Source organism: Filicampus tigris, chromosome 2 (assembly GCF_054856515.1).
Source record: "Filicampus tigris isolate MCC_2025a chromosome 2, RoL_Ftig_1.0, whole genome shotgun sequence".
Classification (NCBI taxonomy): Eukaryota; Metazoa; Chordata; class Actinopteri; order Syngnathiformes; family Syngnathidae; genus Filicampus; species Filicampus tigris.
In genome coordinates this window covers 4567230-4590547 of record NC_141218.1, presented here as the reverse complement: position 1 = coordinate 4590547, position 23318 = coordinate 4567230, and the positions used below count along the sequence as shown (strand labels likewise).

General features: G+C 42.7%; 1 protein-coding gene across 1 annotated transcript in view; it reads right to left on the bottom strand.

The window, feature by feature from the left end:
- nrxn2b (neurexin 2b) overlaps window positions 1–23318 on the bottom strand; it is a 337476-nt gene that overhangs the window by 139124 nt on the left and 175034 nt on the right. The window contains 6 exon segments of the mRNA XM_086012706.1: window positions 1134–1515; window positions 2178–2297; window positions 11372–11398; window positions 13907–14110; window positions 16424–16807; window positions 17935–18373. Of these exon segments, the coding sequence (XP_085868832.1) occupies window positions 1134–1515; window positions 2178–2297; window positions 11372–11398; window positions 13907–14110; window positions 16424–16807; window positions 17935–18373 (1556 nt within the window).

The window sequence follows — 23318 nt, the reverse complement described above, 5'->3', positions numbered from 1 at the left end:
CAATCAACTTACCATGCATGTTTTTGGAATGTGGGAGGAAACCGGAGTGCCCGGAGAAAACCCACGCAGGCACGGGGAGAACATGCAAACTCCACACAGGGAGGCCGGAGCCGGGATCGAACCCGCGACCTCTGAACTGTGAGGCGGACGTGCTAACCAGTCGACCACCGTGCCGCCATATCATTTTATATAAAACAATAATAAATAACATCTTCATGAAATTAAAAACGATCAAACGAGTCAAACGGCACAAATGGTTCGCACCCGAAGGAGGACGTCACTGATGAACCAAAACCAAAGAGATTGCGGCTAGCAGTTACTGAATCATAAATAAAAGTTGCGAGCGGAATCTAGCTAGACTTTACACGGATCTGATCGGCTGGATCAGATCTGTATAAAGATATTTTGCACTTTATGCAAAACTGGTTGTGCTGATTTTAGTTTGAATTTGCAAGAGTTAGTGCTTGATCAGTTGTAATAATGTAACATAAGAATTTTTAGGGATAATTTCTCCCTAATGAATTTCAGTGAGCGTCAGTTTTACGCAAATTTGGGCTGTTGGTGGGACAGGCTGGTCGCAATTCCCTGAGAATAGCGATGGTTGACTGTCCGGTAAATAAATACGTTGTTGAAACAGATTTGTCCATCTTCTGGTCAGATCGGTGATCGGTGGACATTTTTTTGAAAACTCACTGATTGGTGATTGGCTCCAAAATCCTGATTGTGTATTGCTTAATGAATCTAGCTCAATGTAGCGTAGTAAAAGTACCATTTCTTCTTAACATATAATGTATAATCAAGTAAAACTCAAACAAATGTTGCATCAAAACTATTCCAGCAATTTATCCCCAAACTTGCTTGAGTAAATGTACCGAAATAAATGTAGCGCGTCTGCTAGACGGCATTCTAGTCCAACTAGCAGTGGCTTTTTGCAGACATTTTTCCGGTTTTGGGCCGAGGCTATTTTGGTTGTTGTATTCATGAGCGCAGCAACCAAATCCTTGACTCTTTGTCTTCATATCATTGCTAAACAGGGAACAGGAGGAAGCAAAAGCCTCTTTGCTAGTATCATTACAAAGAGCTTTACGAGTGAAATAGCTTTCTATTGAATTCGTCCTTGAATGCACGCTCACCCTTTGACCAGTTCCACCACAATGAAGTCGCTCCCATCGCCGGAGTTGAACAGCATCAGGCCGTCGGGCGTGGTGGTTTTAAACTGGAAGAAGAGGTGCATGGAGGCGTACGCTTGCAGCGTGGCCAGCGCCAAGTAGCTGCCTTTGCTCCGGAAGGTCACCGGGTCGGCGATGATGTGGCGCATGCCGAAGCGGGCGTTGAGCTCGCAGTAGGAGATGTCGCCGTTCTTGCACTCGTCAAGGTAGGGCACGCCGTTGAAGGCCAGACCCTGGAGATGGCCGATGAAGTTGGACGGCACCACCGAGATGAAGCGGCGCTCGGTCATGATGCCCGTCTCGATGTTGTGGAACTCCAGACGCGTGTGGGCACCTGTCATCTGGCCTGCAACGAGGACGACGACGACGACGACGATGAGTAGGAAGGGGGGGCGGGGCACTGATAAACATTCATTTAGAGAGCGTGAATAACGCCGTGACGCTGCTCTGCTTCCGGCACGGGAAGGTGTCCGGGGAAATATTGCACTTCACGTTATGCCACCATAATTACACGAGTTCCATCAGGGTGCAAATGAGATATATTGCAAGTTTTAGTTTGATTTGCAGTAGTGACGGGAATGAGACAACCAGAACATAATGCAGGGATGTGATTTTTCGTCGGTAGTGACTCGGATGATGCATTGCTGTGAGTCGACCGCGTGGCAATTAAAAGTTCCCGGTTTGAGTTTTTGCCTCATAAAGCAGGCAGACCTTGACAGGGTCATCGGTTGCTCCCGGACATGCCGCGCCCACACTCCATCCCCTTTATCCAGCTCACACCTTTTTCCTTCGCCCGTGTCCTTATCCTCGGCTACAGTTCTTTGCCGGGGGCCATAATATGCGACTCTGCCTCATCTTTTTGACCTTTCCTCCTTCCACTTGCTGTTTTGTCCGCAGCTCTAGCGCCGTATACACCCCAGTGCTTTCAATACAGCCGAGACTGATCAGCAAATAAATACTTTTTCTCTCCCTCTGCCGCTGACCGCCTTTTGCTAATGCACAACTAACCTTCCACGGTGACGTTGTCCACAGACAGCTGCAGGCTCTTGCCTCTTCGCACCACCTTCACCGTGTGCCACTCGTTATCGTTCAGCTTCTGGCCCGCAAACAGTGTCTCGGGTCCTTTGCCTGTGGATGAGCCAGCAAGTGAAATTGTGGAATATGCAGGAATTGTTTGTATATGTGCGTGTGGGTGAATGTGAGTGCTATATGAACACTCACGTTTTTTTTTGTTGTTTTTTTTGCTCAGTCGGTGACAGGAAGTAAAGAAAAACCAGACAAGTTCATGCCAGTTTTTCCAACATACATATTGGAAAATATTTTCATTCATTAAAAATGCATAAATTAAAAAATAAATTTGAGGCTTCAAAATGCTGAAAAACCAAGCTGTTCTCGCAGATGTGGGGCGTGTCTACTGAATGTGCTGAAACCACGCCCCCACTCACAACTGTCAATCAAGTGTGATTTCTGTGACCTGCAAAACTGGATGCTAATTCATCTAGCGTCTTATGGTTACACATAACTACATTTTTGAGAAGTGAAAATATAGCTATTCCTTTATTCCATCGTGTCTCTGTGATGTGCGCACACTCTGCTGACAACGAGGCACTCTAGGAATGCCACGCCACCCCGAAGCCCCGGTCCACACGCTGGCTGTCAACGTGGCAGTTATTTAAGAAAAAAAATATAACCCCTCATGCCTCTTTTGTATTCCTCTGCATGTTGTGCGACCACTCAAGGCTGACAACAAGGCAATCTAAAGCGACCTTCACCGAATCAGGTTGGGAGTGAGAAACATCCAGACATGCGCATACAGATGCTCTCCGTGGAAGAAACCTTGAGCATTGTGTGGTCCACTGAACATATTGTCAAACAAATGTTCCAAAATCACACGTGAGCCATGAGGGCTTTGCAGCCAAGCTGAGAGCAACGATCGCTGCTCGCCAACATGGAGGCGAGAACGACAATGGCGCACAACAAGGGGGGCCCCGGGCACTTCCTGGCAACTGAACCAGCCGTGTGACTCACGGTCACACGTGGCGGCAGGAATGAGGTGGCGGCGGAGACATTTGTCACAGAAACTCAAACTTATGCGGGCGGCATGTCGAGAGCGGAGGAGTCATGGGTAACCGCGGGGGGGGGGGGGGGAGGGGTTGGGGCGCCCAGTCAAAAGGTCGACGTTTGCTCGGAGCGATGTTTTGATGCTGCTAAGCTAACAAGACAGTTTGAAACATAAATGGTAGTTCAAACAAGAGCAGTCGGCCTTCACCCCGGTCAACAGGCTGGAAATAAGTTGGTTTCGCAAATGCCTTCCGAGCCTGATAGATGCTCGAATCAAAGGGGCTAAATAGGCACATGCCAACATGGGGTTTATTTTTTTTCACTAGTGGCATTTCACCAGCAGGTGATGAACCTCAAATGGACAGCCCCTTCACACCCCACCTAGGCAACTATTTGTACACACACAGAATGCTTCAAATGCAAGAGAACTATTAGCAAGGGCTAATCAGAGCAATCAGATTTCAGATTCACCAAACGCGGCCTTCACAAAGTCTTAGAGTGACGTCGGCATTGTTCCGTCAGTTTAATTGGTTGATTCGCGCGAAATAATTTTGCGACTTGCACAACTGGTGAAGGAGGAAGACGATGGTGATGCTGAGAGCCAAAAGAAGTCTGTAGATAGGTTCTAGACTAGTGTTCTCTCTATTCGGGCGCTAGTGCTCTGGAATGCCCTCCCCACTGAAATGAGAGCTGCTTCCTCAGTAGAAATGTTTGAAACTTCGAGTTCTCTACTCTTGTATTTAGTTCACTCCAGGTAAGCCTGTTTTAATATTGCTTCTTTTCTGTTCTGCTGCCTCCTCCCATTCTTGACGATGACCGAATCTGACGCTGCTGTACGGATTCTACATTGACTGACCGGGGCAAGATCTAAAGTTGGCCACCTTCTCTGTGGCGTTGCTATGGAGATATTCGCATCCGCCAACCGAGCCAGGTTTTAAGGAGGACCTACTTCTTTGAATGCATCTTTTTAGTTCCTACTTCATCTTATTAAAATCACTCTTACATTATTCTAGTTAACACTGTATAATACCGCATTATATGTTGAATGTTGCCCACTCGGCATCCACTGCAGCCCGGTCATCCTAAAAGGGGGATTTGCCCCATATTCGGCCCCTTCTAAAGGTTTCCTTTTGTGATTAGGGCTATATAAATAAATATGACTTGATTTTTTGGTCACGTTATTCGATAAATATTGATTGTGTACTGCTACATATATTGTTATGTAAAGTTTTGGACCTGTTTAGATTAAGGCAAAGGGGTCAATATATATATATTTTTTAAGGTAACTACTAAACTCCTCATACACTATTCCCACCACCTTCTAACAAGCACCATTATCCACATGCGTATTCCCAGCCTGATCAGCATTCATATTAACAATGGCTGCTGTAATGTTAAGTGAAATGGCCTGCAGGCATGCACTCATCTAGCTAGAGCCTCACCTTGTTTGTTGTGCATCCCTCTCACTGGCAGTGTTGACTTCAGACTGCAAACAAGCACATGCTCATTCACTATTGCCCCCTAGTGGTGTCAAGGCGTTCAGCCACTGGCCCTGCTATGAGGGCTCCCTAGTGCAAAGTCCACTTATGGCAGATGGGCCGGTTCTGCATGGTATCATGCTGGCCGACCTGGCAGCATATTAAACAGGGCCTGAGCATGCCAAGCACATACAAACTGTACTACAATTTAGGAATATTCAAATTGGATGGGCAGAAGGTGAGCAAAAGAGCATGCGCGCACGCACACGCGCGCTCGCACAGCCCTCCGTTTCAAAATCGGGGGGAGGTTAATGGCCGTTTAGTCCTCATAACCTTCACACATGATTACGCGGGGTCAGCTGGTGGTGAGTCCGAGACCAAAACATCCTGCCACCCATTTTGTACGCAGATCATGTTAACTCCAGAAGATGTGTGTACGCAGGACTAAAGGCCAGCATGCAGTGGACATATAGTCAGAATAATGGACAACAATGCACCTTATGGGACCGACCATGTGCATTCGCAGTCATTTGATTTCCCTTCTGCATGTCAATACCATATGATGATGTTGTACCCAATGACAATCTGTCCCAGTCTCCTCAACAACAACAAAGATTACAAGGTTATTGTACTTCCAAGTCTGTGGACTGTTATACCGTACCGATTTGTGAATGGTTATTTGTGAAATGTTATTCAAATAAAATTTTTGTTGAGTTTTTAATACACAATACTTACCATTGGGGTTTTTTTTTTTCAACCTTGCACACTATAAATGTGCTCGGTTAAAAAAAGCTAAAACTAATACTCAAACTAAGAAACATTTAACTAAAACGAAAAAAAAAAAATTGAACCAACAGACCTGCTCTGAAAACAAATTAAAACTAACAAAATGTTAACAAACAAAATAAAAACTAATTAGGATGAAAATTCCAAAACTATTATAACTGCTGAGCTGTTGCTTGTCGTAAAGTGAGTCGGGCTGAGTTGAGTGACACCTTAAAGCGCTCGTGTAAGATCTTCCCTCGTAATTTCAAAGAAAAACAAACAAACAAAAACAATGGCTCAAATCTCCGAGGACATGCAAGTCAGGACAATCGTATCTCAAGGCACCACTGTGCTTGTTTTCAATGCTCCTCCATCTTTCACAGAAAACCCACGTGTCCCTATGGAGAGTGAACAAACAGCACCAAACAACATTTGTGAAATGAAACGAGTCTCCTTCCAGGCAAACACCTGCTCGACTAAAATGGCGCGTCGGCATGGTCTGCGAAAAGCATTTGACAAACCCCGGCGGTCCAATATTTGCATTAATGGACAGCCACTCTGTTAACCGACTGCCACATTTTAATGAGCCCTGTTTAAAAAGCTGCACGGCTAGAATCTAAATACATGTACACCTTTGATTCCAACTTATGATTGGATGGAGGCAAGGCTGCAGCCAGCATGACTGACCAAATGACACAAACACAAACGCACACGTTTCTCACTGACTTTTTACTGCTGCACACAAGGCTCTTTGAGAGGGTTGAGAGTACCGGCAAGTGACCCATGAGGACTTGTTACATGTGTTTTGGGTTTTTTTTTCCCCCTCTTCTCTTTTGCCACTAAAAGCAAAGGCCTACAATGGTTACATAAGGCTTACAAGTTAATGTGCTGTTGTCTTAACAAAAGGCAGCTAGAAGGCTTCCTTTCTGACGCTAATGCCATTTGGCTCCTATCTTAAGATATCACATTTTCCATCTCAGGCACATTACCGCCGGTCTAATGAAAAGCTTGGTGCTGTATGTGCGCACGCGCGAAAAACACTCTGTCAGGAAAGACTTGTGTCCAAAAAAAAAAAAAAAAATGTTTTCATCATTGTAACATAATAGTAATTTTAGAGGACTGTCACTGGGGTGGTCCTCGGAAAATCTGGAGCATATTTGATGTAGTTATGATTGAAAAGGAGCAGCTTGAATACGCTGGCAAACATCATTGATTTAGCATCCCTTGGCTAAATAACGGCCGGCGATATCTCCAGCATGCAAATGGCTGCCGCCGGGAGACTTTCTCGGCACTGCTCGGTGAAAGTAGGGAATTAATCCTACTTCACACACTGCGTAAATCCCACTTGATTCACGACTTCAGCTATGGTTCCGCCGCCATCTTGTCCCATGAGATGAGGCTCATTATAATGAAATCAACCCGTCTGCAATGCCACCTAGCATGGCAGGGAGGGATTGACTGGGTGACATGGCCATTGCGTAACATTCCACTTTTTTTGCCTTGAAGTCGAAGTCAACGCAAACATTTTTTTTTTCATGAATATATTCTATGCAAGCGCACTAGTTGAAACATGGAATTCTGATTAATATTGCTTTTGTGGAATAAGTGTTATTCCGCCCGTTTTTAGCCATCTCCGGGGGCGGCCATTTTGTCACTTCTATCGACTGAAAATGACATCACAACTGCTCAGGGCTCAGGCAATGACCAATCACGGCTGACCTGTTTTCTGAAGCTGAGCCATGATTGGTCGTTACCTGAGCGCTGAGCGGTTGTGATGTCATTTTCAATCGACAGAAGTGACAAAATGGCCGCCTCCTGAGATGGCTAAAAAGGGGTGGATTTTGCTGATTAACTCATATTCCACAAACGCAATATTAATCAGAATGTTGTGTTTCAACTAGCGGGCCTGCTGCGAACATATTCTTGGAAAAAATATGTTTGGGTTGACTTCCAATTTATAAAAATTGGGCAGGATGCTTCAGGTGCATCAGTACTGTGAAGCGCCATCCAATGATGAATAATTTAGCCCCAAAACACTTCATATTCATCCCACTTCTTTTGTCAGCAGTCAATAAAGACAAGGCAACCAGTTCGACTGGCAGCCATATATTCCACTACCGCTTTACTTTTGAGTCCTTATTTTAACGTAGCAAACTTAGTTAAGTACAAGATTTTGGCTACTCTACCCATTTAACCAGGGGTGCCTAATGAAGTGGCCAGGATAGTAGGAAAGGAACGGTGCCTGGATGCTGTATGTCTGTTGTTGAAAATATCGATCTGAGTATCAGATTTGTGCTTTTCCAGTCACCGGAGGACCCAAGAGGCAGTAAATAGTGATCAAAAGCTCCTCTTACACTGATCTATCAATGATCTTTGCGGCATTTTTTTGACCTTCTCACTAGTGTTGGAGCTCATTAGTCGACTGCAAGTCAGGTTTGTAATAGTTTTGGAATTGTTCATTACAGACAGCTTTTATTTAGTTTTGACTTTTTTTTTTTTTTTTTAATTCAGTGAGTTTTAGTTTTTAGAGAGGCTTTGTCAGTTAGTATTTTTTTAATGCTTTTTTTAGTTTAGTTTTCATTATTATTATTATTAGTTTTATTTTTTTGTATTTTTTTTCAAATTAAGTATTGTGTAACAAAGGAGAGTAAACTACAATTCTCAAACGACCTCCCTTCTTCTGCACGGTTGAACAGTAATACCAAACTAAATAAATTTAAAATGAACCCTGAAAGCTGATGTATGACATTAATTGACAAAGACAAAAACGAGGGACATTTTTTCTTTAATTATAATTAGCTTAAAGTGGTTTTATAAATATAACTAATAAGTAATTTGAGTTATTTTCCATTTTTTAAAAGCATTTGTGTTTATTTCACAAACAATTTTTTTTTTAAATCTTAGTTTGAGAAATTTGATTAATTTATAGTTAACGATAATAACCGTGCTGCAGGTGCACCCAATGTCTTGATTGGCGGTGTTTAACCCGTTATTCAAATGAATCAACATTTCATATCTGGAAAACAAGTGATGTTGATGGCAACCATTTTGATCCCGGTGATTATTTATGACATAAATCTTCATATATCAGAAAGGTTCAGTCTCCTCTGATGGTGCATAGATTTGAGGGTTATTATGCACGGAGAATATTATCGGCCGACTCCATCGTATGTGGCCTCGAGTGGTGGGAGATCAAATGAGCATTAAATAAAAAATGGCTGGCCTCCATTGGAGCGTTAAATTGCCTTAACAAATCAAAATCCAATTCGAGCATCTCCAAAATACATTACACATAAGTCGAAGTCGAAAGCTGATGGGCGTACTCAGTGCAACTTTTGCACATATTCGGCAAAGATATCAATTGGATGCCCCCAGGGGAGAAGCCTGAGTCACCATGGCAACAAATGAAGCTCTCTTCTAGCATCCAAATCCTTGCACCGCTGTGACTTTCAAGCTTAGAAAAACATTACATAGAGTTGCTTTAATGGTGCGAATGGAAATAGAGAAAAAAGGGAGCGCACGAGAGTAAAATAAATATTGATGAAACAGCAGCCATGACAAATTTTGCACTCACTCCTAATTAGGTTCGACAAGCATCATTGCAATGCAAAAAGGCTGCTGAACACGCAAGGCGCCATCACTGAATACATTTTACATGGATTGCGTTCACGTGTGTTTGACAATGTGACAGAGCATGTGGTGGAGGAACATCACACCAAATGTCATGAAGGCATCACATCACACGTGCATTGCAAAAGACGACCTCCATTTTCGTGATCAATCCGATCCAGAAAGCCTGACTAAAACCAAAGCAATCTTTCCCAACTCAAGGCAGTAACAAGCATGCCGGTCTACTCGGCAACACTTGGACAAGTTGGGGAAACGTTGGCATAACATCCTGTCAAAAATCAGGCCTTCATTATAAAAAAATGTGGCTTATTTAGCAGTCACACTTATCCTATTTTGCAGAGCTGGGCATTGACAGACCGGTCCGTCTAGCCGCCTATCACGGACGCCCGTTTTGCCGTCGGTTGACGAATTACGGGAAAAATTTAAAAATAGACGGACTAATTATAGTCAGAAGCCCATGTATGTGTTTCATCCATCTTTCGTTTGTCGTCTGTCTATTTTTCGCGGCGAGGTACCCACAATGCAGACAGATGACGAATATCGGATGGTCAATTATTAGTAAAATGCCCAGTTCTGCTATTTTGTGCTTGTTTATTAAGGGCAACCATTAGATAAACAGCCATGCTGCCCTAAAAAAAATCTTGTGAGCTGTTATTATACTGTATGCTTTTATATGCTTTTATTTTGAAGGTCGGACCTTTGACAGGATGTGTAACGTAGATATTGACTGAGCGTTGCACAGCAAACCAGGAAGATGCTTGCTTTGAGTTGTTAATAAAACCTTGCCTAGTATACAGTGGCAGAGATATACTTTTATAGTGGCAGAGCTATACTTTTCTAGCTCTGAGCAATACTTTTCTTGCTCTGCCACTGGAGGGGGGGGGGTGGGCAGGGGGGGAGCAGGTGGCCAAGGCTATCTCAGGGAATCTGTAAAACAAAAACTTGGAAACACTTTATTAATGATCAACAGCCGCCACTTGTATAGTGAATAAAATTTGCACACGCAAGCACACATCAAAAACACTGGGAAAACTAGTTACAAATACACAGACAAAATAAAAATAAAACACACAAAAAAAACGCTGATAAACATTCTTTATATGTTCTCTACGGAGAATGGTGGGTAATATGGAATAATGTTCCCGGAAAAATTTGAAAATAACCACCAGTCAATTATCTGGCCTGGCACCTGAGGGGGGTCCAAGCATATTTCAGGGGGGGCAGTGCCTCACCTCCCCCCCTCTAGCTCTGCCAATGATTGTAGAGTATGCCTCACACAACTTAAACTATTAGAAAGAACTTGACAAAATGCTTTGACTCAACACAGACTCTGTGAAATTAATAGCTGAGCATGGAGGTTTTTTTTCTTCTTTTGTATGTCACACCACTTGCCAAACTACGGAGCCCCTAAGGTGGCATGGAAGTAAAAAAATAAAAATAAAAAGATTGACCAAGAAAAGGTGCTCAGTCAAGGTGGGGAATGTGCAACATCAACCGCTCTCGCCTAGAAATGAAATAAATGACCACATGCTTTTCCCTGCAGTGCATGTACAAACGTGTAAATTGCTGATTCGTGGTCGAGCCTTCATATAGCTTCCTAAACGGAGTGTCCCAATACATTTGTCCGGATCCTTCGTGTTGAAGCCTGTGCACGAGCAGAGCAACAGTACGAGGTGTTCTCTGTCATGTGCTGACATCTAGCGGTAAACACGAGCGTTGCATCGTCTGAGTGGTGCACTTCAGAGCCCCCAATAGAAATTTGGCTTCATCCATCCAAAGAAATAAAACCACTATGCATGTGGAAAGACAAACAGGTGTCCGTTTTTTTTCCCACTTTTGTCACCGAGCTGGCGGCTGCCCCCACTTACCTGCGAGACTTCGCCCAACCGCGACACACATAAAAAAAAAAACACTTTGCAATTATTCTGTCCACGATACTGAAAACATTGCCTGAAAGATCATTTAGCAGTGTTACATCTTGCATGGTCGTGTCAAGTTGCCCTTTTCTGACATAATGAAAGACATTAAACTGAATTGATGTCAATGATAAATAGTTATAATTATGCTTTTCTATCCATAATAGAAATGAGGCAGAGAGAAAACGCATGCAGTTAGTGTAAGAAAAAAGTCTGCAGAATTATGGTGGGGTGCTATGATGAGGTGTCACTGATAATGAGATGGGGGGGGGGGGGGGGCAGAAAAGGGCCACCGCACTGAATTTGGATAAGATGATACATTTGAGTCATAAGAATGGATAGAGCAACTTACTGAGGCTACAGTCTATCCTGATACAATCTGGCGGGAAGAGAGAGTGCAATGGTGAGATCAAATCAAAGGAGGGAGAGAGACAGAGAGACAGAGAGACAGAGAGACAGAGAGACAGAGAGAGAGAGAGAGAGAGAGACAGAGAGAGAGAGAGAGAGAGAGAGAGAGAGAGACAGAGAGACAGAGAGAGCGAGACATTTTACATCCTTCAAGGTACATTCTGCAGACAACCAAGTATTGCTCTGGGGCCACCATCCGGGGACGGCTCTGAGTCAGGATCACCCTTTCACTTCATCAGCCCCCGTTCCACCCACTCATCTTTTCCGGCTACCAAAGCGCTGCAGAAGGCAATATTTCACCACAGGCTCCAAGTTTGACACCCCCAAAGTCGTCTATAGCCTTCTTTCTCACCATGATGTATTTATAATTTTACACTGGGCAGTGTACAAGTATACTATACATATATATATATATATATATATATATATATATATATATATGCAAATATGTACATATGTATATATATAGTATACGATATAAGTATATATAGTATATAAGTATACGATATATCCATCCATTATCTGTTACGCTTATCCTCACAAGGGTCGCGGGGCGTGCTGGAGCCTATTCCAGCTGTCTTCGGGCAGTAGGCGGGGGAAACCCTGAATTGGTTGCCAGCCAATATATATATATATATATATATATATATATATATATATATATATATATATATATATATATATATATATATATGCATATATATATATGTATATATATATATATATATATATATATATATATACACACATATGTACATATGTATATACCTCGATTAATCGCATTTTTCTACGAAGCTTGTAACAGATATTTAGATATTTGAGTAAAATCTAGGAATTAATGTGGGGGAAAAACTTTAAAGTATATACACTTTCCATTTTGTATACATACGTATAAATATATATATATATATATATACATATATATATATATATACATATATATACATATACACATATACATATATATACATATACACATATACATATATACATATATATATACATACACATATATACATATATATATATATATACATACACATATATACATATATATATACACATACACATATATATGTATATATATATACATATATACACATACATATACATATATACATATACATATATATATACATATATATATACGGAGTGAATGAGGAATGCCATGTAAAAATGCCACTGACGTTTAACTCGAGCCATGCGAGGAGTCAACGTCGCTCACAGCATGTTTTTTCTGTAAATAAATAACATTTTGCCCAGAAAGGGTGTTTCTCAGTCTTGCTTTTGTTTTGTAGTTTGAGTTGTCACAAGAGCAAAAAAATGTACCATCAAAGAACCGTTAGTTTTTAAGCTATTATTTAGCTATGTGTTTAACCGTTGCATGCAATACATTTGAATGGACTCATAACAACAATCGACTTTGCCGCTTTTGGTTGATTAGGTGTATTTTGTGTCATTCGTTTAAAAGTAGAAAATGAGTGGTGCACTTGCCTCCTGCAGCACTTTTGGAAGGCCAGAGACCCACAACAAACAGTGACAAGAAAGGGTGATCTGCACATCCCAGCCACTTCATTCCTGCTGCACGCCTATGACATAAGACCAATCGTGAACAGGTCTACATTTAAATCTCATTTTCAATTGATTCACCAGGAAGGGTCATTTTCCTTGTTACTGCTTTACGTAAAGCATCTACACGTTGTGCGCGCAGGTGAGAGCAGCTGAGTTGTGGTCTCGAGCTGTCAACCGCGACAGAATAGTGGACGCAAACAGCCGGGGACCAGCATCACAGCATGGAGGGCGTGGCCTACATGAAAGTCAAATGGTGGCCACGTTGGGAATTGATATGAGCATTTCCTGGCGCTACTAGCTTCTCATGACATGACGTAACATTTGGAAGCAATACTCCAAAGTGATGGCGCTGTGAGCGGGTCCCCCCGACAGTTTGATCCAAGGCCGCAGAAACACAAGCCATTGAAGGTATGAAAAGTTCCATGGATGGGGTGGCATGGGCCGCAGAAAAGAAAAAGATAGAAGAGAAAAAATGAATGCATGTCCCCGCACGTTGTTATGTGGCGGTCTGCCTTGCCTCAAATAAAAAAATTGCAACATTTTCACTGTGAAAATGACGCAACTTTTGGTTGTGTTTGCTTGCTACTACACGTTGGAGCATCCTAACATCAGCTGTGATGTGATAAGAGGAAAGATAAGAAGAGAAGGTGAGAGCAAGAGGCCAAAGTGCGCCAGAACAGCTTTCCGTCTGGAGATGGCCAGGAAATAGCTTCCACCAGACAGGCAAGCTGATTCCTGCTTTTGCCGACATCTAGTGGTCAAAGGAGGGACTACTTGTTCCCCTCCATGTGACCACAGGTGCCAGTAAGACAGAGAGGTTAAAAAATAAAAAAGTTATTTCGATGGAAAGATGAAGAGGTGAGGGATGGGAGGATGGCGAGGCAGATGAGGAATGACGGCGGCCTACCCAGGTTGACGGTGAGCTTGACGCGGCCTCCGTCCAGCTCCAGCCTCAGCGTGTCGGCCGAGTCCTTGGAGGTGCTGGCCACGAGCAGGCCGTAGGCGCGCTGGGACATGAAGCGCAGCGCCACGTCCTCGGCCTCCGTGTGCATGGCGACGGGCATGATGATCTTCAGGTACATGCTGCCGTCGTAGCTCAGCACCGTCGCCTCTGCGTGGGGAGCGAGCCTAAATTAGTCTCTTGGCGCAGCGTGACCAAATGTGAGGGAGACGTGCCGACCGCTAGCAATACGAAATATGACACTTTCCTTGAGGGAAAAACTCAACAAAAAGGACTCAAGTGAGCATTTTGATCCCTTCAGCACATTTGTGTCCGACCCTGCAGTAACACACATGGCCACTGGATGGCAGAAAAAACTCAGGAAAGCAATAATCATCCCTTCACAGATGAAGACACTTCATCCTGATATGAACATAAATCTTGCTCAACCACGGCTGATTGGGCCTCAAATGTGCCATCCCTTTGCATGCATGGTTACGTATCACCTTATTCTATAATTAGCATCAGTGTAGGCTGTTGAAGAAAGATACAGGTCAAGGGTAAAATAAGTAGGTAAATATAACCAGCGATTGCCAACCACATTACATGAGCCAATTTCAGTTTGATATACAACTAATAATGTCTCAGCTCTACGCCAGTGACATAGGGTGACTGCCAGCAGACCTGGAGTGGTAAGATGGACATCCTGGGAATTTCCCGGTGGGCCGGGCTTCAAACTTGCACTGTCTGGGGTGTGCTATTCCAGCCGCTCATTAAATTTCCTACACCCGAGGGTTCATTTTGAAATGAAGTGCAATTCCAATATTTAACTCGATTATCATCTTCTTGTACAAATGTATTCGTAACACACACTGAACGGCCATCATATTATATAATGCACTGACTGCACTTCCGTTGTTACGGTGTCACCAAGTCGCAGTAACTTAAGACCATAACTAATTAAATTCCCAGTTCGAAACAACACTAGTGTAGCTATATTACGCCCTCTCTGAACAAAATAACATATGAAAGAGACATAACACAGTCACAAGTGTTAATTTGTTACAGCAACAAAGCATGCTGGGAAAGCATGTTAAGTTAGCCTCAGTCCACCAAGTAGTGCATTGGAAGTGGTGTGAATAGCGTTCAAATAAGAGAGCTAACAAGAAGTGCCGTGTTAGCTGCCCAAATGTTGCTGACTTAATCCATTCGGCTATTTATGTCCTCACACTTTTTGTCTTGTAAGCATATTCAATTGTTATTTGAATTTAAAAACAATATGAATATCTTTGGAAGGAATGTGAAGCTATTTTAGATTGATAAACTAATAAGAGTAAAATTGTTTTTCTTGATTTAAACGTCGTGAACTCTAGTCGGCTGGTCTGAGCCAGAAAAACTCCTGATCGGAAAATGAGTCCCACTGAGGCCCTGACTGACAGAACAATTAAATGCTCTTTGACACACACACACACATGCACACGCACGCGCACACGCACAAGCACACGCACGCACACAAATTTGCCTTGCTAGCATTAGTCATTACTTGTTGTACCGGAATGCGTTATTAGTGTTTACGTGATGTCTAATTGTTTTTAATTAGGCATGGGCCGATATTGGATTCTGACAGTTTGTAACTTTGAGCAAAAATTTTGCGGTATCGCTGTATTAAAATGACGGCTTTTGAACTTTAAAAAAATATTTGGGTAAATAAAAACAAGTACTTTTCCACAATCTCTTTTATTTAAAAAAAAGAATCGAATATTTGGTACAGAAGAAATGTGTACCATGTTGAGTTGAAGTAAAATTTAAATGTTAACCTTCTGCTGCTTTAATACTTCTTAGCAAGTCACGGTGTCCCGTCATTGGTCAGCTATATTTAGAACAGACACGTGGGCTGCTCATTTTGTCCCTAGGGTTAACTAGTACCCACTGCCACCATTTTTATTTATATTTATGTATTTTTTTAGGACAATGCACATCAATCAAGAGAGCAAAAAGCCATCCGCGTGTCTCCTACTCGTGTAACTGCTCATCCCTCCCCTCTCTACTTCCCTCAAAGGAGAAAAAATGTCATTGGAGGCAATTAACTTCAAAGGGGCAGCTCGTTTATTCAACTCTTCAAGCAGCCAGTCATATTGTGCCCTGCTTCGAAGTACCCTCCAAAAAGGAACTTACTAGAGCTCTTTACGGTACCAACCAGTATTAGCGGTTATTTAAACCTTGAATTTTTAAAACCCTGTTAAACCGTCAAACAGGTAATCGGCCCATGGATATTTTGAGTAGTACATCATTTCTGCATGTGACCTGACCGATCTCGATAATTGAAAAGTATATTTGCAGCCGTCAAGGATTTCTTTTAGAGTAACCCTGGTATATAGTATTATACAGTTTTTTTGATAGTTTTGTTTGGTGGTGTACCGTGAGGTTAAAAAAAAAAAAAAATCAATACATTTTAAAGACCCTCTCGATATCCCCGCAACACACCTATCTCGCAGTTGGTGCCCAGGAATCCCGTGCTGGTACAATCGCATATGTAGCGGTTCCAGCCCTCTTTGCACAACCCGCCGTTGCCACAGGGGGTGCTGCTGCATCGCTTCTGCAGCTCGCGCGTGCAGAAGCTGCTAACGCCCAGCGCGCTCTGGATCTCGGCCAGGCGCCGGACGTCGCGGCTCTTGCCGTCGATGAAGAGGTCGCGGACGCAGCCCACGTAGCCGTAGTTGAGCAGCGCCGTCCACACCTCGGGCGGCAGGATCAGCTCCGTCTTGGACTCGGGGAGCCCGCCCAGGTACATGTCGCTGTCCAGGTCTAGGATCTCGCTGCCCTCTGGTGAGCTGAAGGGCATACTGCGGCTGTTGACCGAGATGGACCCTGAAACGGGAGGAAATGGGCTTTGCGCAAATGAAAAACAACCGGCGAGCGTGAGACAGGGCATCTGTCTAATGTGTTTCTCACAGGCTAAATGGAGGAGAACGAAAGCAGAATGCAGCAGGGAGCGGGCGAAGCAAAGACCCCCCCCCCCCCCCATCGCCGCCGCCTCCCCCCCTTCTAGCTCTCTTTCTGTGATTAACGGCTCTGTCTTCATTTTCTATTAAAAGCCAATTACAGCGGGAGCAGCAGTGAGATCACATGCCGACAGACGCGCACGCTTCGTCACACACTTTCTCGTTTACAGCGCGCCATTAGAGGGAAAACCACATGCACGCTGTTCATCAGTCACACATGCAGATGTTCCCATTTGCACCCACAGACCAGCTTAAGGCGTGGAAACAAACAAATATGCACAGCCAATGTGGCGCCCGAGGCCAGATTGTATATGGCGCCGACCTCCAACGTAGAGAACAATATCGATAGGATTTTATTTCCATGGCGCCTTTTGATTCATCCCATTTCATTTTTCTCCACGACAAATGAGGCTGTAATTGATGTTTCAACTTTTTAGTTTAGCATTAACATCGTTGATGTATTTACATGTTCTTAATCCACTTTATTATCAAATATGTTTATTATGAGGTTATAGTAACAATTCATGTGATTATAAATATAGTGAAGTTTTCAGCCGATGTTTGGCGCCCCCTTGAGTCCACCGCACCCTTAGCATCTGCCTATCCCGCCCTGCTGACATGTCTAATCCAGAGCAAGATGATCAGAGTTGCCAATTACTGATTACTTGACTTCAAAAGTAACCTAGTTAAGTTACTGATTACCTCATTTTAAAAGCAACTAAGTTACATTGCAAGTTACTTTATTGTTTAAATTCAACAGGTGCTGTTAAACTTGACAACCAGTTTTGCCAATACTTACGGTACATGGAAGTACATTTTTAACAGTAATATATACAGTCGCGCAAATTTTGACTTTGCAAAGTAACTGTAGTCAGATGACTAAATTGAGAAAAGTAGCGTGTTAGATTAGTCATTGCTGTAAAAAACAAAACAAAAAAAACGGGCATACTAGGGTAATGCGTTAGTGTCATCACTGAAGATGATGGTCCTTACCCTTCCTCCCTTCTCTCTGGAAGTCCACGTGACACCATTCCCCGTCGTTGACCTTCTTGTTGCTGGCCTTCAGCTTGGTTTTGCCAGAGCCCATGTCGATCAGCAAGTACAAATAGCCGTCCAGCAGCTCCAAGGCAAAGTAATCGGTTTTTAGCTCCCTGCCGGGCTTCTGCTCTTTGGGACCCTGAGGGCGGCCGTGGCTGAAGAGCAGGAGGCCGCTGGGCTCGGTGGTGCGGAAGTCGAAGGAGATGGAGCCCGTCTTCTTGGTGTTCCACTTGGGCAGCGAGATGAAGGACTCGGCGGTCTCGAAGGTGACCGGGTCCAGGGCCGCTACGTCCTCGCAGCGGAACACCAGGTCGCCGTTCAGCGTGATTTTCGGGTCGCGCTGGATAGCCAAGCGGGAAAGCTCCAGCTTGAAGTCGTTGTTCTTGTACACCACCTTCAGGGGAGCGATACAAGATGAGTACGATATGACCAGTGTTGCCATAGTTACCTTGAAAAAGTAACTAAATTACTTTGTTTCCTTAATATTTGTCATCTGTGAGCACGTGAAGGCCTTTGAGACGTCATTAAGAGCTATATAAATAAATTTGACTTGAGAACTGATTACTTAATTTCAAAAGTAACTAATATTCCAAGTTACTTTATTAGTTACTTTCAGCAGATGCCGCAACCCCGCTTAACATACAAATGACAAATGGTTTTGTTAATACTTTATCGGAAATGCATTTTTTTCCCATTCGTGTCTAATGATAACGTTTTTATCAAACAAATAAAATAAAGGCAGCCTTTTTGACTTAATAATTATTTCATATAAGAATGGGTCTTTCTAGACTTCACTTAAGATAAATACATTTTATACACAATATATACATGTATGTAATACATTTTTTGACCTGACACATTTAAGTGTTAATGCTGTAACGGTAAAACGTAAGATTAATAATGTACTTTGTTTATAAATATATATATTTTTTTTAAATTCAGGGAGGAACCGCCTGCCTGTGTTAGTCGCAGCTCTGCTTCACACAATCTTTTTTTTTTTTTTTTCAAACTAGATTAACACTTTGTTGACAGTATGGAGTGCACAAAAAAAATCCTCCATATTTTCATTTTTAGCTGTCACAAACTCAACGTAGGGACTGTATTCTCAGTTTATAAATACGCACGTCTCCACTTCCATCATCGTTATGGACACGTGAGATGTCAACGTGCTGAAAACGTGACCATTGGGCGTCGATGGCCTCATCCAATAATGCTGCGCGCTTGAAGATATACATCTTTTCCCTTTATGACTTTTATGGGAAATAATAGAGTTGTTTGAAATGTGCGTGTTGGTTAGTAAAAGGGTGTGTTTCACCTCCTTTATTGTATTCATTGTTAACTATTACTTTTGTTTGTATGTGCAAACCATGCATGGACCAGACGGCGACTGAATTTGGTGGAGTGATCAATGACTTGCGCCTCATGTTACTCACTTCTGCAGCCTAGTGGCAATTGTCTGCTATTGTCCTCAGACAATGTACAGTTATATATTTTGCACATGAAGTATTTGAAGAGTAACTTTAACCAGACTACTATATTAGATATAGTAGATGACTAGTTACTCAAAATGGCAGCTGTTATTGAGTCATAAGATAAGATAAGATAAGATAAGATAAGAATGCCTTTATTGATCCCACAGTGGGGAAATTTTCATCAATGAATATGACCTTGTAAGAATATAGCGCAAAAGGGTTCAGGGCGGCAGGCACCAAGTCTCACACTCAAATTCCACAACATGCTCCATTTTGCAAAGAATGCCCTTCACGCTTTTGGACGACTCCCACTCGGGATGTCGGTGTCGCTCGGGGGGCCTGCCCAATAACGATCACGATAAGCACACAAGCACAGGGGAAGAAAGCAAAACAGCTCAGGAATGTCAAAGCGTACGCCATAATAGACTTCCTGGGAGCCGCTGAGACGCGGCGACGTTCTCCAAATGTTGCCTGCAGCCTTGACGCAGGCATCCCTTTGATGAAACGTGGCTCTATTGTTCCCACTCAAATTGTGTCTTTGCATTCATCATCGATGCAGAGCCACGGGCAAAGTAAATTATCCCTGCTTCTTGTTGTTTTCTCATATTTGTTGAACACCTTCCAGACAGCTTTCAGAGATGCCGGCTGTCCTCCAGGTAATGGCGCGAAGCGGCTTCCGCGCGCTTGCATGGGTGTGTTTTCCTCTCGAGCTGCTTCACGTGCCCTCGACACACACACACACACACACACACTGGCGTGCGCGCGCGCACTCACACGCGCACAGACACAGGCTATAAGACATTTACTGTATCTGTTTTCCTCAGCTGCTGCAGCTCTGAGGTTTAAAGGCTAACCGTTTTTTTTCAAAATAGTTTAGGATTTTTAGAGTGTTAAAAAAAAACCATAGAAGCAAATACAAGTGACACAGGTTGTAAAAAAGAGGTTCACCAAGGTGCATCTGCACACTCTTGAGCAAGGTCATTATAGTTGACAAAAACTCACGAAAAAGATTTCCGTCAACAAAACGAAATTAAAAAGAGAATGCTTTAAAAAAGACAGAAAGAAAACTAACTGAATCAACATTTTTAAAAGTAACTATAATTTACGGGATTTTTTTGTAGTTGTGTATGACAGCTTTAAAATATCAAACACTTTGCCAGACCCAGTGTGTGTGCGTAGTTTGGTGAGTTTTCATTCATGTTTAGGCCGTCAAAAACGCGGAAAGTAATAATTGGGGATATTTATTCCAGTATTACTGTTTAGCTGTACATTCGTAAAGTAATTTGAGAATTCAACTTTACATTACTTTATCAGACAATACTTATAGTGCCATTTTTTTCTTTTTTACATCTTATCACTCAACTATATATATATATATATATATATATATATATATATATATATATATATATATATATATATATAGTAAAACTAACGCTAAAACAAATAAAAACTAAACTAAAATAAAGACATTTTGAAAAAAAAACTTTATTTTCAAAAACTTTTTGGAAATTAAAATGAATTAAAACTAAGTGAATTAAGAAAAAATATAAACTACATAAAAAATAAGTGTTATGAAAAATCCAGGACTATTAAAGCCTACTCTTAAGATCTGTAAAGGGAATTTATATTTTTGATTGTGTATAATTGGTTTCAGTGTGTTTTTCATCACTTCACAGTGAACGGCAACTATTGGTTTAATTAGAATACACAAGAAATGACTCCAGTTTGTTTGCTGGAGAAAAATACAGGAAGGCACTCAGAGAGCTCTGTTATTATTGAATTTCTAAACACAGCTCTTACATGGATCTCCGGGGGTACTTAATAAAGGGTCCCATGAGTGGAAAGGATGAAGGACTGAGGATTAATGAGATGAATGGGGCGATCGTGAGCGTGACCCTAAAATGATGTTATCACATACACAAGCAAAAAAAAAAAAAAGAAAAAAGGTGACACTGGAAGGAGGCTGTCGCCAGAACGTCAATATGAAGTTGAACGGGCGGGGTCGAGGCAGTACGGGATGGAGGTGAGCGAATTCACCCACTGTGAGGAATCAGTCAAAGAAATCAATTTTTAATTTAGGCGGCAGCCGGGATGGCAAAGCTGGCATTGCGACGGCCGCATACTTAATTACACAAAAAAGTGGCCTCGAGAAAGGCAAACGATGAGTGATTGAGAGGTGGAGAAGGTAGAAAGTGGAGGGGAGTGCGAAATGGGAGATAGCAAGGTCACAGTCTCGGGGGACTGCGGCAGATGGCGCCGAAATAGAGGAAAATTGTGTTGTAAGGCGCAAAACACACAACCTGTGATCACACACGCCGTAGTGTGTCCATCCCTTCCATTAGGTTGGAGACTGATCAAAACCATGACGAGTGACCGGAACCGCCGCTTATCTTCACACTCTCAAACTCATTGATGCACATTATGAGGTCATGCATTGTGCGGCTTTGTGTGCCACACGTATATACACACACACACACACACACCCACACACCTCAACGCAAGCGCGCACACGTTCAAGGCGTTCAGTGCCCTCATTTTTTTCGGCCCTCTGCAGCCCGCAGGGTGCCGCCGAAGCGTGTCAAAGGCGTTTGACCACGGCGGTTGCATGAAAGCCTCGCCACGGGCCGGAGCTGCCGATAAGCCCAGCTGAAACACACAAGCTGCACAACCCCCCCCCCCCCCTCCTCCTCCCGCCGACCCCACCCCATACACACACACCTCCTCCCCAAACACAGTGATGTGTTTGTTAGAGCTTGACTGAAGCCAAGACGTTGAGCCCAGACTCGGAAAAAAAGCTCCATGTCTCATCAAGGACCGATCGATACCACTTTTATTTAATTCACCGATACCGTTACCGCTAGTACCTTTGAAGCATATTTTTTCAAACAATGTAATGGCAAATAGCACTGCTCAGCAGCAAATTTTAATCAGTGGTGGCTTTGTGTGTCTATAAAATTTTTGATTTAAAAATTGCCTTGACTTTTTTTTTCTAGCACATCACATTTTTGAGATGTTGTCATTTTTGGTTTTACGAATTTTACCATGTGTTGTCATTTGTAGCTGTGATGTTTCAGGGGGGAAAAAAAATCCACCTGTCGCTGAACCTAACCCTTAATTTAGAAATAAATATATTACTATATCACATATTATATTCTGATAATATTCTGATTATAAAACCTGACTCGGAATCAGCGCAAAAAAAAAAAAAGAAATCTAGAAATGTTTATTGCATCAAAAATTGTTGACCAGTGTAATTATTTCCTTTGACTTTTCTTCCCTTCTCACACACGTGACGATGAATATCAGTCGCTGATATCAGCATCCTTCACCAGTACCCAATACCTTGAAATAAGCCCGGTATTGGCCCATTACTGACACCTTCTATCGGCTTCAATACTAAACTTTTACTTTGCAATTTTGCTCATTCTAAATAACTACACTGCTGCTAAATGTATTTCCACTTACAATATGTGTCCCTTTTAACACACTTACTGCAAGTGAAACTTTATTTCCTTTGACCCCCTCCACACCGCCGAACCTTTCTTTGAGGGCTTGGCTAAATTCCTCAGTGCCCCCTGTGGGGGTTTCCCTCCGATAAGCAAGGCAAATGCTCCAAACTGTCTTTTCTCCAAGCGTAATTAAGTTGGAGAGGGAGATTACGGCGAGATCCATTAAAAGCGATGGCAAAAGTAATTACTTATTCAATCAGCGCAGCTTTATGAGAAAATGCGGCGGCGGCGGCGGCGGCACCATGTTGCCGTGTCTCTACACAAGTCATTACCTTTACAAGGGCATAATACTTTCAACTGTGATTGTGCCTCTTGATAGCTTGTTAAACACTGATGTAAAAGCCAGAAAGGGGGA